Here is a 17563-nt window from a genome sequence, read left to right on the forward strand (position 1 = left end):
ATCAAATGTTCTTTATGAGACTAAGAGAATGGCTTAGATGGTATTTTAAGGTCACTTCTAGCCCAACTGTCCTCTATTTTAAGCTTCACAGGAAACTCTTGCCCCAGTCCATCTGGAAGGTTAGGCCAATATTTTGCTGTTGAGCACTGCACTAGGGTGGAAATGGTTTTATGCTGTAATAACTATGGTAGAGAGAAGTGCGAACACAAAAGGACGGGCAGTGTTGGGAAGGGTGGAGGATGGGGTTGAGGGTGAGGTACGGGAGGACTGCCTCACTGAGGCAGGGGACCACCCACATGCGCCTCACTGGCCACTTCTCAGATAAATGGCCAGTATCTCTGCAGCCTCGTCTATCTTTCACTTATGTAGTTATCCTTTCAACAGCTATTAACTCAAGTCTATGATGTACATAATACAAACACTAGATATTCTGTGATGGGGATGGAGTCAGGGGTGAGCAGGGGATGTGATACAAAATTAAACAGATCATGCTTTCAAGTCGCTCGCAGGAGAAATAAGTTTACCTTGAAACCTGTACAAATAAAATAAATAGATTATCCCCCCAAAAGAAAATAGATGCAGTAAACTTAAAATTATGCATGTGATTCCATTTATCTCTTTGATATTTTAGACTCCCAAATTTCATCTTTAGAATCTTTTTTCTGACACTGCTTCCCATTTCCTTCAACATTCTTAAAGCTTTCGCATATTCCAAAATACTTGCTCAGGGTTTTTTGTCTCAGGACAGTGCTGTGAGTACACTGATCATGATTAGACCTTGACTTGACTGTTGTCACAGTTGGTGCTACAGTCCTTGAAACTTGACTATATGTAGGCATGACTTAGTATTACGTGGTCAGCCTATCACACTCTTGCTGGGTTTTTAATAGTTATAATGTGATTTAGAAATTTCTCTGATAGATTGTTTCTTCCATCTAAGCCAGAAAATTTAAGAATATAATCTCCTCTTCTTCATTTGTGAATTGATAAGTGACATTGATTATTGACAAGGAGTATTTGATAAATAATGAAGGCAACTGTCTAAAATCAGCCAGTACGGATGCGACACTGAGGGTTGCGATCCGTTGCCGGTCATGAAAAAAGACAAAAAGGAAAAAAAAAAAAAAAGATAATATGAATCTTTCCATGAACTTTTTGAGGTACCCTTGTATATTATAATCAAGAGTCTGTAGTCAAAGAAATGCCTAAGCAAAAGCAGGAGTGCTTTTGGAATGGGTGCTATTTTTTTAAAAAAATCTGGAGGCTATGAACTGTATTTAAATGAGAGTCAGCCTTCTGACCACTTGGCAGTGCCCTGACTGCCAAGTTAGAGACTTTTCTTGCCAGTTTTTTTTCTTTTTAAAGTTCCTAAAGGATCTGGTGTTGTTAACTGGCATCTAAACACCTTGAGGCGTCTTTAATCTTAATGTAAACATTTCCTTACATTTGCTAGCTACGCCAGGATAAGTCTCTCCAACTAGCATTTTAATAAAATCTAAGTTGAACATCCAATAGGACTAGTTGGTCTTTTGGAGTAAAAAGGTTATTTGTTCTATTGGTCAATTGGATTCCACTAGTTCTTTTTAGTCACAATTAAATGAATTTAAATACATTCTTCGAATGTTATTGGTGAAGGAAGCTAACAGACAGATCATCCAGTCCCCATCTCTCATTTGACAAGAGAAGAAACAGGCCCAGAAGGGATTGCCCAATTTACAAAAAAAAAAAAAAAGAAAAGAAAAGAAAAATGTTCAAGACTCATGAAAGGTACTTACACTAAAAACGTATTCATTGTTTATCTTTAATTCAACATTAACTGGGAGTCCTGTATTTTATCTGTCATCCTTTGTCTAGTGATTTTTCATTTCATATAAATATATCTTAGAAATGATCTTAAGATCACTAATGATGGTATATTAAAATAATTAAATGTAGGGCCGGCCCGGTGGCGCACTGGATAGTGCGCCGCTTGGGAAGCGCGGCGGCGCTCCCGTCCGAGGGTTCGGATCCCACATACAGACCGGCTCCCGCTCACTGGCTGAGCGAGGCGCGGGAGCAACGCCGAGGCTTGCGATCCCGTTGCCGGTCCCCGGTCCGGTACGGGGGCAACACTGAGGGTTGTGATCCGTTGCCGGACATGGAAAAAAAGACAAAAGACAAAAAAAAAAAATAATAATAATAATAATAATAATAATAATTAAATGTAAAGATAATGCACATGGAAAAGGCAAGCACTCAGAGAATCCAGAGTCGAGCTGCCTCTGTACAGTGAGGCGTAATGAGGGAAGATGTCAGACTTCATAGTGCTTCGTTGCCCAAGACAGCTGTGGCCAAACCACCAGTGACTCAAATGATCTCAACAAAATGGCTTTGCTTTATTTTCATATGACTTAATTTATATATTCTTTTCTAATTCTACAGGCTCCTTATCCTGGAAAACTTTGAAGATGCCCTCTTAAATATATCAGCAAATAGTCCTTATGTTCCTTACCTGGTGTGTGTGAGAAATGTGACTGACAATTTGGCCAGGGGATCACAAGGTAATACTCTTCTTCATAGTAAAATCTGTTCGTGGTTTTGGTTTCTAATTCTGTTCTCAAGTAGTAAGTCTTTTAATACATTTGCTTACAAAATAAAGAAAAATTTTAAAATATTCGTTTCCATAAGCATCAGTTTCAGTTTGGTGTCTTTTAAATGGGTTTCCTAAATGACCTTGCAATTCACATAAGGTTATCTCTTCTCTCCTCCTTTACAGAAAATCTAAGACTCCTGCAGTCCACAAGAAAATACTGATCATATTATTATATTGTTCTGTTGCTGCTGCTACTACTACCTGGTCACCCGCACAAACTTTAATATATAATGGCCATGTAACGGATAATGTGATAATGGCCACCTAGATAAACTTTCTAACTGTCCTGAGTCATTCAAGGCTCACAGAACCCTTCATGATGTTTTCTATGCCCTTAATAATTGTAGTTGTTAAAAAAAATAATAAAGAATGATAATAAAGAATTCCAAAAGCAAAGGTATATTACATAAACAAGGCATTTTTGTGACAAACTGTTTTACTTCCTACGCTCCTGCACTTTATTTTCAATTTTCTGCCTACATGGGCAACCATGAAGATTGCATTTAATCAAAAAATTCTTTTTTTTTTTTTTTTAAAAAAAAGAAAGTATCTATTTTCTCACATTTTCTAGGAAACACACATTCCCTTCTCTCCACACCAAATAGTTTTTGAGTCTTCATGGCAAGCAAGTGACACAACAAATATTTAAGCCTGGTCTTTGTTTACGAGACATAAATTAATCTAGGTTGGAAGGGCATATTTACATCACAGTAATTATGTAAACTATTGCCCCCAAAATATTTCAACTTTATAGTATATCCAAAAGTCATAAATAAAATCATACTCAGTTCACAGAGCCAAATCTGTGTAGCACCTTTGCTAGAAATATTTTTATCTCTAAGCAGAATATCTATGAATATTTTAAAAATAATGAACTCTTTAGTCCCCATGGTTCAAGGAAAGGTTAAATTTTCACTCGTCATATATTTATACTGAACTAGGCTATTATCTTAGAAAAAACTTAGTGATAAATCAGGATAAGGGTGTCTTTTAAATGGGTTTCCTAAATGACCTTGCAATTCACATAAGGTAACTCTTCTCTCCTCCTTCACAGAAAATCTAAGACTCCTGCAGTCCACAATTAGATTTAAAAAATCTTTTCTTCAAAACGGTTCCTATGAGGATTACTTCCCTCCAGTTCCTGAAATCTTAAAATCAAAAGTAAGCCATGAAAGAAAAAAAGTAATAAACCTTAATACTTCATGAAATACTTTGGCAAGATATAATTTTAGTTTAAGTTTTAAATCTGATTTTTGTAAATAATGGTCCTATTTTGACTCTAGATTTATAATGGTTCTATTTATGATTGTAGAAAAAAAAGTGAGTAAAGAGTTTGGTATTATATAATGGTATTTTGTTTTTAATCAATAGAGATTTTTGTATGAAATGACCCTATGAGCCTAATTACAGTATCCACATACATAAAGAAATGGCTAATAATGTAGTCATCTTATTGAGCTTTTTAATTTGAAAAATGATTTATCATATGATTTCTTATTTGAGATGTTCTAAGTTTTTAAATCTATAAAAGTAGATTTTGAAAGCTGATGTTTGGGGCCGGCCTGGTGGCACACTGCTACAGTGCGCCACTTGGGAGCACGGCAGCGCTCCTGCCGAGGGTTCGGATCCCACATACAGACCGGTTCCCGCTCACTGGTTGAGCGAGGTGAGGGAGCAGCGCTGAGGGTTGCAATCCCGTTGCCGGTCCCGGTCCGGTACGGGCGCGACACTGAGGGTTGCAATCCGTTGCCGGACACAAAAAAAGACAAAAAGGAAAAAAAAAAAGAAAGCTGATGTTTTATACTTCACAGCATACAAAAATCTCAAAATTTGACTCACCCTATTTTTATTATTATCATCATCAGAAGAAACTAAGTCATATTAAATGTGTGATATTGAAGAAAGGGAAAAATCAACAGAAAAAAAATTAAACTCTGACATTTGAATTGGTTCATGTTTATTTGTGTATTATTCTTTGTTTAGCTCATACATGTACTATGCAGGTTATCATGAAATTAAGTTCATTTCTTAAATAACTCTATGGAATTTTGAAAGCAGCTTTCCTAGTAAGAACAACAGTTTAGTTGGATTTATGTAGTCCGGGATAAAGTAAAATTAGAATTAGTTTATTCAGGGCAAGCAGAGTGACTTGCTGTATAGTCAACATGGTATAATTTAGCAGGCATGCAAAACATTATGTCCATGTATATTAAAAATAAATATCCTAGTTAGATTACCTACATTGTATCCCTAGTCTCCTACATGAATCGAAATTTCTAATATACTTAATTTAGCGTTATCTTAATTTGTGCAAATGAGAAGAAAGTTATGCATGCATCTGGGAAAATTCCTACTCATCCTTCAAGGACAAGTTTAAATGTCACTCCGTCTATAATATAACAGAATCACCTTTCTCTGTTTCCCTGCCAGGATAATGACTTTGTCTTCTGTTTGCTTATAATATTTATCCATTTATTGTTTCCATCTATCATCTGTGCTCCCATAATACTAATCTATTTATTTATAAGACATATTCTCTATCCCCAAAGTGCTTATAATCAATCCAGGGGAGGATATGAAAAAGCAGACCAATGTTCATAACACAGTGAGATAAGTGTTGGGGTATGTGGATGGACAGCATTCTCTGTATGGTGATGGGATATGGATATCCTACACGCTTAGGTTAAGTTGTACATTCTAGACATAGAGACCTGAGCTTGTAAAAGACAGAGGCATGAATAATTTCAGGTTCACGCCTCTGTCTTTTACAAGCTCAGGTCTCTATGTCTAGAGCCTGTAAGTGTTGCTCTTTTATTATTTTATGCCCATGCTATTGTGAGGTCTGTACCATACTGTCACTCACAATTCTGATTCAGATGCATCTGAGAACCACTAGGCACAGGGAAATTCAGCCACAGCTAGAAACAGAGTTAGTCATGGGTGTTGTTCAAATTTAGGCCTAAACTCCTACTTGTGATAGAGGAGAGAAGGGCTCTCTATGAGGCTTTGGAAATCTACAATTTGGCATTGACAAATACTTTTGAAGATAGCGTTATAATTCACTGAATTTATATGAATTAGTAATGATCCATGAAGCTTCTAAAAGTTTAATGCATGTATTGTTCTTAGAATAATATAGTAAATAATGACAAATACCAAATGATCATCATTCCGCTCCTTGGAGGATATGCTCCTCAAGGCATTCCACATTATTGACCCTGAATCATATTCTTATTTCAAAGAACCAAGCTTACATCAGCAATGTGGCTAGATTTCCAGTTTTTCCTTCTATAAATTTTTTCTCATCAAGCCAAGACTATATATACTATATGGACTTTTATTGATTTCCCATACATGTATGCCAAACTTTAAATTAAAAACATATTTCAGTTTTACTGGGTAAAAGTTGTTCAAATTTACTACACTCAAAGCTCAATTAAACAAATATATTGAGCCACAAGTATTTATCCTTTTATTTAAGAAATCACCAAAAGACAAAAGTCACTGGAGGATGTGGTATAGAGGCTTGGTTTCATTTATTAGAGTTTTAATCATATGTAGTATTTGAAAAATCTAAGGAAAAAATAGAGTGGCAAACGTAGTTACAGCAAGTAAAATGATTGGGTCTATTCCAGAATGGAAAATTTCTCATAGCAATAAGACTTGCAAGTAGAATTTTTTGTACATATGAGGCCATTTTAGATAGTTCAAAGCCAGAGATCAAGTATAACATTAAATACAATGGAAAATATTTGCTATTTAAGATCATCAGTGTTTAATTGCTACAGCCTACATGTAGTTACTATAAACCTCTCATTAAAGATACATCATTGTGCCTTTCTCATTTGATATATAGAAAGAAATATTCCCAACCATTTGCCTGAACCACAAAATATTTCATTTCTGTCAAAATGTAACTTCTGGTTGGAAATCGAGCTGCAATGAATGACATATATTTGCCTCTTTAGATGTTGGTCACATTTATTTGCCTTCTTAAAAGGAATAGTTCTAGGGTAGCTTCCAAGCATAACAGAAATGGCTTTCCCATAGACATATTTTTTTTTCCCCCGCGATGTATGACTTGGGAATATATCCTCAGAAAACACAAAATATAGTGAACCACAGAGAGGAATATAATTGATAGGATAGGAAATTATTTGATTTCTGTTTTTTTCTCCTTTTTTTCTGGGTGTGGAATTTTAAACCCAAAAACACATCCATAAGATGAAAGCACCTAATTTCCTTCAATGCATAAGAGGGCAGAAGATAACTTTGATAATGCTGCAGACAATTTTGAAATATCAAGGTGTATTCCCATCTATATTTCAAATATGGTCCTATTAGAATACATGTGATTCTCATGCTGTGGTTTAAGGAAGGTTTTTTATTCTTTGTCAATTTTTAAAAATTGTCGTAAAATACATGTAACATTTACCATGGTAGCCATTTTTAACTGAACGGTTCAGTTGCATTTAGTACATGCACATTTTTGTGCAACCAATCTCCTCTTTTCATCTTGTAAAACTGAAACTCTATACCCACTAAACAACTCCTCATTTTTTTCTCCCCCCACCCCCAGCCCCTGGCAACCACCATTCTGTCTTCTGTCTCTGTGAATTTGACTCCTCTCAGTACCTCATATAAATGAAATCACACAGTATTTGTCTTTTTGTTACTGGCTTATTTCACTTAGCATAATACCCTAAAGGTTCATCCATGTTGCAGCATGCCTCAGAATTTCTTCCCCTTTGAAGGCTTAATTATTTTTCATTGTATACATGTACCACGTGTTGCTCATGCATTCATCTGTCTATGGACACTTGGGTTGGTTCCACGAACTCTTGGCTTTTATGAACAATGATGCTATGAACATAGGTGTACAAATATCTGTTTAAGATCCTGCTTTCAGTTCTGTGAGGTATATACCCAGAAGTGAAACTGCTGGATCATATGGTAATTCTACTTTTGATTTTGTGAGGAACGGCCATTCTGTTTTCCATAGTAACTGCACCATTTTACATTCCCACCTAAGGGTTCTAATATCTCCATATCTCCACCAACCCTTGTTATTTTCTGTTTGGCATCGTTGTTTGTTTTTATAGTAGCCATCATAATGTGTGTGAGGAAGAAAGCCTTTTTTAAAGTTCCCAACCAAACCTGCCTTCTATCTGCCCTTACAACCTGATTTGAAATATAAAAGTAGTTGATGTATTTGTGATTTAAACTGGATAAAACTAAACTGCGTTTTTTAAACCTGTGAGCCTACAGTTGAGAAAGACAGGTCTGATAGGTCCAAAGGTTTTATAAAATTATTAGAGAACAATAAACTCAAATGACAGAAAATAGTGCTTTGTAATAAAATTAATGCCAAATGCTGACTAACAAAACACATATGCAGAATTTTTTTGAAATAAAACAATTTTAGTTGCTTATTATCCACTATTTAATATGCAGAATAATGTAACTAATCTATTTTTTACTTTCTCCCTTTTGGAAAGCTGTCTCAGCTTCGAAACTTGACGGAACTTCTTTGTGAACCTGAAACTTTCAGTTCAATAGAGAAATCATGCCTGCTCTCTAATTCGAGCTTCGGGAGCCTGTGTGAGGACAGTGCAATCCATGTGCAACTCCTCGAAGCAGCAGAGCTGGGCACCGAAATAGCAGCCAGCTTACTGCACCATAACATCATCATATCTAAAAAACTGAGGGATTTGGTGACTGGGGATCCTAGCAAAATTAATTTAAATATGGATCAGTAAGTTTTTCCATTGTCTTTTTCCTTGATGAAATCCTTTCAAAATATTTATATGCCTAGGTGAATGTCTTCTTCTCTTCTGCTTTGTTACAGGTTTCTAGAACAGGCATTGCAAATGAATTACTTGGAAAATATCACACAGTTGATACCGACCATAGAAGCCATGCTGCATGTCAATAACAGTGCAGACACTTCTGAGAAACCAGGTGTTTCCCCATCCATATTTTAAGTGTTATCTTATTAGAATGCATGTGATTCTCATGCTACCATTTAAGAAAGGCTTTTTAAAAGTGCCCAACCAAAACTGCTTTGCTATCTGCCCTCACACATGAGAAACCTGACACTTTAAAATATGGTTACTTATCTAAAGTAAACACACAGAAAACTAGCAGAGAATAAAACAGGGAAATTTGATTTCACAGCATGAAGATCTTCAAAAATTTAACTAGTTAGACCATTCACATTTTGTTTCTCTGATATATTAAAGTGTATTAGATAGTTGGCTGCAAGAGCAAGGATAAATTTTATTTGCTTCTGTGGAATAATCTGATTTAAAAAATAAAAAAGATGCACTGCTGTCTACATAAATTTCAATTCAGAACTTTCTATTAGTATTCTGAGCATGATGTATCATGCAATACATGTCTTCTTTGCATAATACCTCAATACTGAGAAGAAAGGCATTCAGAATTTTGGATAACAGGAAGCCACAAAATTGGAAGGGCGCTAAGTCCAAAAATAAAGAAGGTATATTTGCATGAGGGATGCTTAATAAAAGGAATTGAAAGATGTTTGCAGAATGGAGATTGCAATCTGCTAAAATAAAATCAAAATATTGAGTATTATGCCTTAAAAGACCCAGATATGAAATAATTATAATAGCTGTCCTAAAAGAGTTTGGAGTTAAACACATTCTGTTTAATAGTGAGAAAATGATTATGAAAACCCTTTATAAACTGTAGAGTGCTGGGAAAAATTGAAGAAAAACTCTCTGTGGCATTATGTTGTGGATTTATCAAACCTTGTCCTACTTTGATGTATTATATGATCCCAGGTTAAAAAACATTCTGAATTTGTGTGATGTTTTAAATCAAATGGAGAGCTATGTATTTAGTGCCTTATGTGATCAGAATCTGTGAGGAAACCATATTTTCCTTGAATCAACCTTGAGTTGTAGACACCTAAGGAAAATATATAAGCCAGAGCAATCCATTACCTTGGGTTAATGATACCATAATAAGAAGAAATCTAAATCTGATAGAAATAGATTCTAAAGATGCAAAGTTTGCCAAAAAGAGAGACTTATGTTCCTGACAAGGCATATATATTGGATATGAGGAAACATTCGTGGAAAAATGGAATTAGAAGATAATGCAAACCTTTCCAGGAACTTTTCTGAAGTACCCTCCTCATACATGTTTTCTCTTTGTTAGTATGACTAAAAAGAATGACATTAAAACCAACATGTGAGGTTTTTTTTTTTTTTCTTGCAGGTCAGTTAATAGAAATGTTTAAGAATGTTGAAGCGCTGAAGGAAGATCTGAGGATAACCACAGGGATGTCCCACGGGAGCATCGACAAGTTGCTGGCCATTCCTATCCCTGATAACAGAGCTGAGGTGGGCTGTCACGTATTTGTACTCAGAAGTGGTTTTTAGAAGTTTAAATAGCATTTAGTGTTTGTTGAGCACTTATCAGTTAAACACTGAGAAGTTGCATGTAAATCTGGAGAATTTTCCATGCAGAAGATAGAAGCCTCATTCTCAGGTAAAGACAGAAGAGAAATTCTAAAGCAAGGATGTTATCACTGTGCGTTTCTCTCCCTTTATTTTTCCTTCTTCATCTTGTGTGTCAGTCTGTTTCTGTTACTTATAACAGAATACCTGAAACCGGGTAATTTCTAAAGAAATGAAATTTATTTCTCATAGTTTGGAGGCTGGGAAGTCCAGGGTCCAAGGAACACATCTGGTGAGGGTCACATGGAGAGAATGGGTTGAGCAAGAGAGCTAAATTGCTCACTTTCCTAAGCCATCAGAACCATACCCATGACCACCCCTTAAACCATCAACCCATTACTTCACGAATGGACCAACCCATTTACTAGGGCATGGTCCTCATAATTGAATCGCCTCTTAAAGACTCCACTATTCAAATATCATAATTGGATTTCCCATCCTCAAAACACTGTTACAGTGAGGATTAAATTTCTAACGTGAAATTTTGGGATGACACATTTAACCCATAACACTTTGCCTCCTTCATTCTCTCCTTCTTCTACCCTCAGATGGCTTTCTTAAATAATTGGTGCCATCAATAAAGAATCACATTAACTATCACAATCACATTGTCTGAGGTAAATTTGCAGCTTCGGTAATAATATCAAAGTCAAACTTCAGTAACCTAATTGGGGAAAAAAGCATGGAGACCACTTACTATTTGTTGCAACAAAGTAAAAATAAATATTCATTTTTTTTTAGTGAAATGGGTAATAAGTTATAATAGATACTCAGTTTACTTTTTGAAAGTCCCAAGACAAGACATGGTATATACAATACATGTGGTCAAGAGGACTCTGGCTAAGTTTGTGGTTCTAGTAAACATTTTTTGGTATGAAAATGAATAATGGCATTTCCTCATAGGCTGATAATAGGGTTTTCTACTCAAAATGTCTTATCTTTTATTCCTTTTCCAAGTCCATTGTCTGGAAGTGTCACAGAAATTTTCAAAAGGAGCCGCAGAGCTTAAGGTCTCATCCATTCAAAACTTACGTGTGACAGTGTGTGTCATTTCAAAGCACGGCCCAATTATTCTCCAATATTGGATCAAGTTTTTTAAAAGCCTTTACTTTCTTTGGACAATATTTAAGTTTATTCATGTCATTTTAATTAGTTCCCCCATACAAAAAAGAAAAGTGCTTTGCCTTAACTTTTCTTCTTGTGCTCGCAAATAATATTTGCTCACCGTCTCCCTTTGATCTCACCTTTTGCTCATTTGATCCTAAGATCTAATTTCAGCAACCAGGTCTTTGGCTTCTGAAGAACAAGTTCATTTTAGCAAACAAAAACATGCAAATGGAGAGTGTACATTCTTCTTACTTTCAAAAAGAAAGAGAGAAAAGTTTTTCAATATTGAATTTCATGAGCTTTTCTCTTTATTTCAACTTGGTGGCAATAGAGATGACATCTTACTTCTCATAGACATTCCTCATTGTCTGTACAAGTGCTACTGTACAGGAAGGGCGATTTATTATTGCGTGATTTGGGGCTTTTTTTTTTTTTTTTTGCTTTACATCTCTGGACCCAGAGAGTATGTTATATAAGATCATAACTTTGAAGTGCAATTTGAATTAACTAAGAGTAAAATTTTAAAGGCAGTGTGAGTCTTCAGCTGGTATTCTCCCAAATGTAGTCCAAACCACTTTTTCTTAGTACCATAATTCACCTTGTTGTTCGAGCTAGAAATATGAGAGTTATCCCAGATGCCTCCCTGTCTCTTTTTTTCCATCTCATTTCTTAAGCTTTCCAGTGAAGTATGGGTTCTCTATAGTTTTATTAATAGTAATTAGTATTTTAAATAAAAAGTTATTTGATTCTTGAGGATAATTTGTCATATTTTATAATTTAGAGTATATGAAAGAGCCTCTCAAAATGGAGACAGATGACTCTTAGATAATTCACAGCTAAAATGTTTTTCTTCTTCCAACTTGCAGATTATTTCTCGAGTATTCTGGTTGCAGTCTTGTGATACTAATATCACCAATCCCAAACTGGAAGATGCGATGAAGGAATTCTGCAGCCTGCCTCTCTCAGAGCGATCCCATCAGTCTTACCTCATTGGACTCACTCTTCTGCACTACTTAGACATTTACAACTTCACATACAAGGCAAGTTGCTGTTGGTGAAATATAGTTATACTCATGACTTAGTGTGAAAATATTTAATTACACATGTATGTTCTCTGATACTAAAAGGGATGAGTCCCATTTATACAGATTTTGGAATTATAGCATTACTTTAGAGCTAAATTGGACCTTAGACAGCATACATTGTAATTTTGCACATATTATAGATGAGGAAACTAATATTATTGCCTTATTACCTCTCAGTTTATGTGTGCAAGACCAGGAATTAAATTTCATGTATACTGTTACTTTGAAATACAAATGTTGTATTTCAGAAGTATGAAATAAAATGAATTTTTTTTTACAATAAACAGCATTAATTTGGAAGGCTAAAAATAAAGATTAGAACCAAGTTTAGTTTATTTTTTTAAGTTAAAAAATAGGGTTTTTGGGGAGTCCTCAAAAAAAACGTTTGTGTTTTCTTCAATTTAGATAGAGGTTACTATTACTTACCCAGTAGAAGAAAATAAATGGTCATTATTAAGGAGGTTTAGTAAAAAGTCAGCACTGACTCAATCTTGTAATAAGTAGATGCTCTATAAGTACTAATGTAATAAATTAATGAAAGAAAAGAATAAACGTAGGTAAATTAAACACCTATTTTCATCCAAATCTATACTTAGGTAAAAAATATTTTCATGTTCTTAAAAAAACTGAAAAAATGTATTTTCTCTTTAAAACAAGAACAACCAGAAGCAACATGGCTGACATTTCTTGTTGAAGCATACAATTTCTTTTTTTTTTTTTTTTTTTTTCCTTTTTGTCTTTTTTCGTGTCCGGCAACGGATCGCAACCCTCAGTGTCACGCCCGTACTGGACCGGGACCGGCAACGGGATCGCAACCCTCGGTGTTGCTCCCACACCTCGCTCAGCCAGTGAGCGGGAACCGGTCTGTATGTGGGATCCGAACCCTCGGCGGGAGCGCCAGCACGCTCCCAAGCGGCGCACTGTAGCAGTGCGCTACCGAGCCAGCCCCTGAAGCATACAATTTCTTTTTTTTTTTTTTTCCTTTTTGTCTTTTTTCGTGTCCGGCAACGGATCGCAACCCTCAGTGTCACGCCCGTACTGGACCGGGACCGGCAACGGGATCGCAACCCTCGGTGTTGCTCCCACACCTCGCTCAGCCAGTGAGCGGGAACCGGTCTGTATGTGGGATCCGAACCCTCGGCGGGAGCGCCAGCACGCTCCCAAGCGGCGCACTGTAGCAGTGCGCTACCGAGCCAGCCCCTGAAGCATACAATTTAATGATTTTTTAGTAAATGTTTAGAACTGTGCAACTGTTACCAGAACCTAACTTTAGAACATTCCTGTCACTCTAAAAGGAAACGTCGTGTCCATTTGCAGTACTACTTACTCCAATCTCAAGCCCAGGCAACCTCTAATTTATTTTTTCTATGTACAGATTTGCCTTTGTTAGGCATTTCATATAAATTGGATCATATAATAGTGGTTTTTGTGTCTATCTTCTTTCACTTAGTACGATGTTTTTGAGTTTCATACGTGTTTTAATATATATCAGTATTTCATTTATTTTTATTGCCACATAGTATTCTATTTTAACAATATGCATTTTGTTTATTCATTCACCTGTACTGTTTCCACTTTTGGTTATTGCGAATAATGCTGCTGTGAATATTCACAAGCAAATCTTTGTGTAGACACGTTTTCACTTTTTGGGGGGGTAAATATCTAGGGTTGTATGGTAAACGTATGTTTAACTAATTAACTTTGAAAATGTTTTCCAAAGTGGCTGTATCTTTTTACATTCTACCAACAATGCATGAAGGTTTCAGTCTCTCCACATACATCATTTATTTTTATTCTGTTTCTGTTAGGTGTTTTTCCCTAGGGAGGATCAAAAGCCAGTGGAAAAAATGATAGAAGTCTTCATGAGGCTGAAAGAGATTCTCAATCAGATGGCTTCCGGCACACATCCACTGCTAGACAAAATGAGATCCCTAAAACAAATGCATCTGCCCAGAAGTGTTCCATTAACACAGGTAGAAAAGTCCCCAGTAATGTTCTTGTTGAAAAATTCCTTCTGTCATAGAAACTTTTATTTAAGATTAGTTTATAATACATTCAGCAACCAGTTTAGTATGCTGAAAAAAATCACCTACAGGAAAACTCCTCTACTCTGGCAACGTTTTGGCCACTTAAACATTGGTAAAGTTTATCATTCTGTGTTTACATGTGGGATACACATTTTAAAGGAATTATGGAAACTATAAGGATACTCCAAAAATTATCAAGTTTTCTTTCTATATTGTTTTCAGTAGCTTGGATAGCTCATATAGTGTTAATAAATAGAGGATTTTTGTCTCACAGGCAATGTACAGAAGCAACCGAATGAACACACCCCAAGGGTCATTCAGTACAATCTCCCAAGCCTTATGTTCTCAAGGAATTACCACTGAATACTTAACTGCCATGCTGCCCTCTTCCCAGAGGCCAAAAGGCAACCACACCAAGGACTTTTTGACTTATAAATTAAGTAAAGAGCAAATTGCTTCAAAATATGGAATTCCCATACATACCAGTGAGTATACTTCAAAATAAGCATAATGGTTCTTAATGACAACAAGAACTGTGCCTTAGCTTTTCATGATAAACAAACTATTAATTTTCCTGAAAAATAGAAATAGAAAATACATAGCTCCTGCCACATGTCAAGCATGTCATGTATATTATCTCATGCTCTCTTCACAGCAACCCTGTGGGGTAAGTACTACTATATTCTCATCTTAGTAGGGGGAAATGAGGTACAAGGAGCCTACGTAACCTGGCCAAGGTTATTCAACTTGGAAGTATCACAGCTGTTATTTGAACCAAGGCAGTTTGCTGCAAAGCTTACCTTTTTAACCATGACACTACACTTAGAATTTGTCAGTCATAACTCTGCCTTCTTTGTCAGTAGGTAATACAAAAACTTGCCCTAAATCTGTTTGGGTTGATATTTTTTCTTAACCATCTAGAATTAGAAATTTATAGCACACATGGTAGAGCTGCATGAGTGTAGCAGAACTATAAATGTTTAATGGCACATCAAAGCTGTTTACTTGATCTATAAACTTTGAGATGTAAAATGTGATCAGCAGAGCTCTTCCAAATAATAGATGGATGATTAGTATAGCAATTGTACTGACTCAGTTATTCATCTTTTTATTCATTCAACAAACATTTACTGAACAGCTCTTATGTATTTGGTATTATCCCAGTAGCAGGTTTTTGCATATTTTGTAAAATTAAATGCTGGTGAAATAGATCTGTCGGAAACAATTTTGAAATGTGGTTTTCAATCTTTATATCTCCTCTTGGTAAAATGCCATCACTTAATCTGGACTGGCTTATTGGGTTAAATTTTACACTAAAAATGATTTATTACTATGCTTTCTTATTTTGATACCAGATGCCTCATATCTATTAATAATATAGGAAGTTCTACGTCATGTATTTTCATGTGTGATAATAATAATCTATATCAATTTACCATGTGAAATAAATTTGAAATACATCTAATAAATGGTTTTATTTCACTTTTTCCTTCCAGCCCCATTTTGCTTCTCCCTTTATAAAGACATCATTAACATGCCTGCTGGACCTGTGATTTGGGCTTTCTTGAAACCTATGTTGTTGGGAAAGATTTTATATGCACCCTATAACCCGATTACAAAGGCAGTAATGGAAAAGGTTTGACCTTTATAACTCAGATTTTCTATTTTGAATATTAAGATAATTTTAAAGTAGTCAAACTTTCAAATTTACTTTCACTGACTCTGATTTCTTTATATCTTACCTATGGTTATTATTATCTTTGGCTTTCTGAAACTTACTAATTCTCAACCTCTGCTCTGAATATATGTGAGCAATGTAAATTGGGTTGTAGCCCTTCAAAGGGAAGTGCACCATGTTGCCACTTGAGAATGAGGTTAGTTGAAGCAAGACCTCAGATTTTTTTCAATTTATCTCAAAATGCACAAAATTTTTCTACAACTGATATCTGACTTTCAAAGTATGTAAAAATGATCACGCTAGAAAAAATAATACTGTGTGAAAAAAACAATCCCTAAAGTGTAGATTGTTGGCTTCATATTTGGTTGTATTATTTAACATTTCGTGTTTATATAGAAGATAGATGTTGAGAAAGACAACATTATTAGTATTAAGTATACTTATTGTATAAGATTTTCTGTCTCATTTAACCATAACAGCATTTCCATGTCACTTTTAAACTGGGATTTAATGATTTGAATTATAAACGTACTTTTAAAATGATAGAATGAAAGTGAACAAAAAAAAAATCTCTGCTTCACCATTACTTGGTCATTAAACTATAGTTTATGTGAGGATAATATTATTTTTAATTAGATCTATATAAAAATGGACAGGGGGTCTACACTGAATGTTCTTTGCTTTTATTATTTGTGATTGAGTACCTTATTTGCTTTATTGACTATATATCTCTAATAATGTTGCATACCTCAAGTCATATACATGCTTATTTTCTAATTGCAGTCTTTTTCTTTCCCTTTTATGCTTGGCTCTCACCTCTCTTTTTCTCCTCTATTGATCCTGTTGTTCCCTTTATGTAAACTGATGTATGTTAGCATTGAAATATGCATCTTTTTGTAAATTGCTAACATTCCTCTAATTCTTTATAAATTACTATACTATATTTATATTCACATTCATAGTTCTTAGGTCATTGTTTGCATTTTTAAAATGAGATTGCATTACAGTAGTTTTCTACATATTGTTTTTCTCACACAAGAATACATTGTGTAAATTCTTTCAAATCAATATGTATAGTTCAGCTCATTCTTTTTGAAGATTGCAAATTTTTTTGTAGTATGGAATTTACTCATCCAATCCTTAATTGTTGGGCATTCATTTTTGTTTCCAGTGTCTGTTTATGTTTTTATTTTCCAATGTAAACAATGTGGCAACAAATGGTCTTGTGCTTATGGCTTTACGTATTGGGTATTTTTATTTCAAAGAGATGAATGTTCAGGATTGAGGGATTAAAGGATATTGCATTTTATTTTGATAGCTGTGGTCAGATTGCTTTCCAAAAGGGGCTATAATATATCCATTTCCATGAGCAATGTACAAGAATATCCTTCTTATACCCTTCAACTAGGATGTTTCTTTAGTAGTAAAGTGTCTCATTGGTAAAACTGAAAACCTTATGAGAACTCCAGCAGATATGCTTTCATTTTGGCTATAAATTCACCATGAACATGAAACCAACCCTAAATTTTCCAGAATTTTTATAA

General features: G+C 35.1%; 1 protein-coding gene across 1 annotated transcript in view; it reads left to right on the forward strand.

The window, feature by feature from the left end:
• Nucleotides 1-17563, forward strand: part of ABCA12 (ATP-binding cassette, sub-family A (ABC1), member 12) — a 108116-nt gene that overhangs the window by 31001 nt on the left and 59552 nt on the right. Inside the window, exons 8-16 of the mRNA XM_008591024.1 lie at nt 2422-2540; nt 3687-3793; nt 8131-8387; nt 8481-8593; nt 9881-10005; nt 12096-12269; nt 14123-14287; nt 14616-14826; nt 15838-15977. Of these exons, the coding sequence (XP_008589246.1) occupies nt 2422-2540; nt 3687-3793; nt 8131-8387; nt 8481-8593; nt 9881-10005; nt 12096-12269; nt 14123-14287; nt 14616-14826; nt 15838-15977 (1411 nt within the window). The remainder of the gene's footprint in view (nt 1-2421; nt 2541-3686; nt 3794-8130; nt 8388-8480; nt 8594-9880; nt 10006-12095; nt 12270-14122; nt 14288-14615; nt 14827-15837; nt 15978-17563) is intronic.

Source organism: Galeopterus variegatus, unplaced genomic scaffold (genome assembly GCF_000696425.1).
Source record: "Galeopterus variegatus unplaced genomic scaffold, G_variegatus-3.0.2 Scaffold6568, whole genome shotgun sequence".
NCBI lineage: Eukaryota > Metazoa > Chordata > Mammalia > Dermoptera > Cynocephalidae > Galeopterus > Galeopterus variegatus.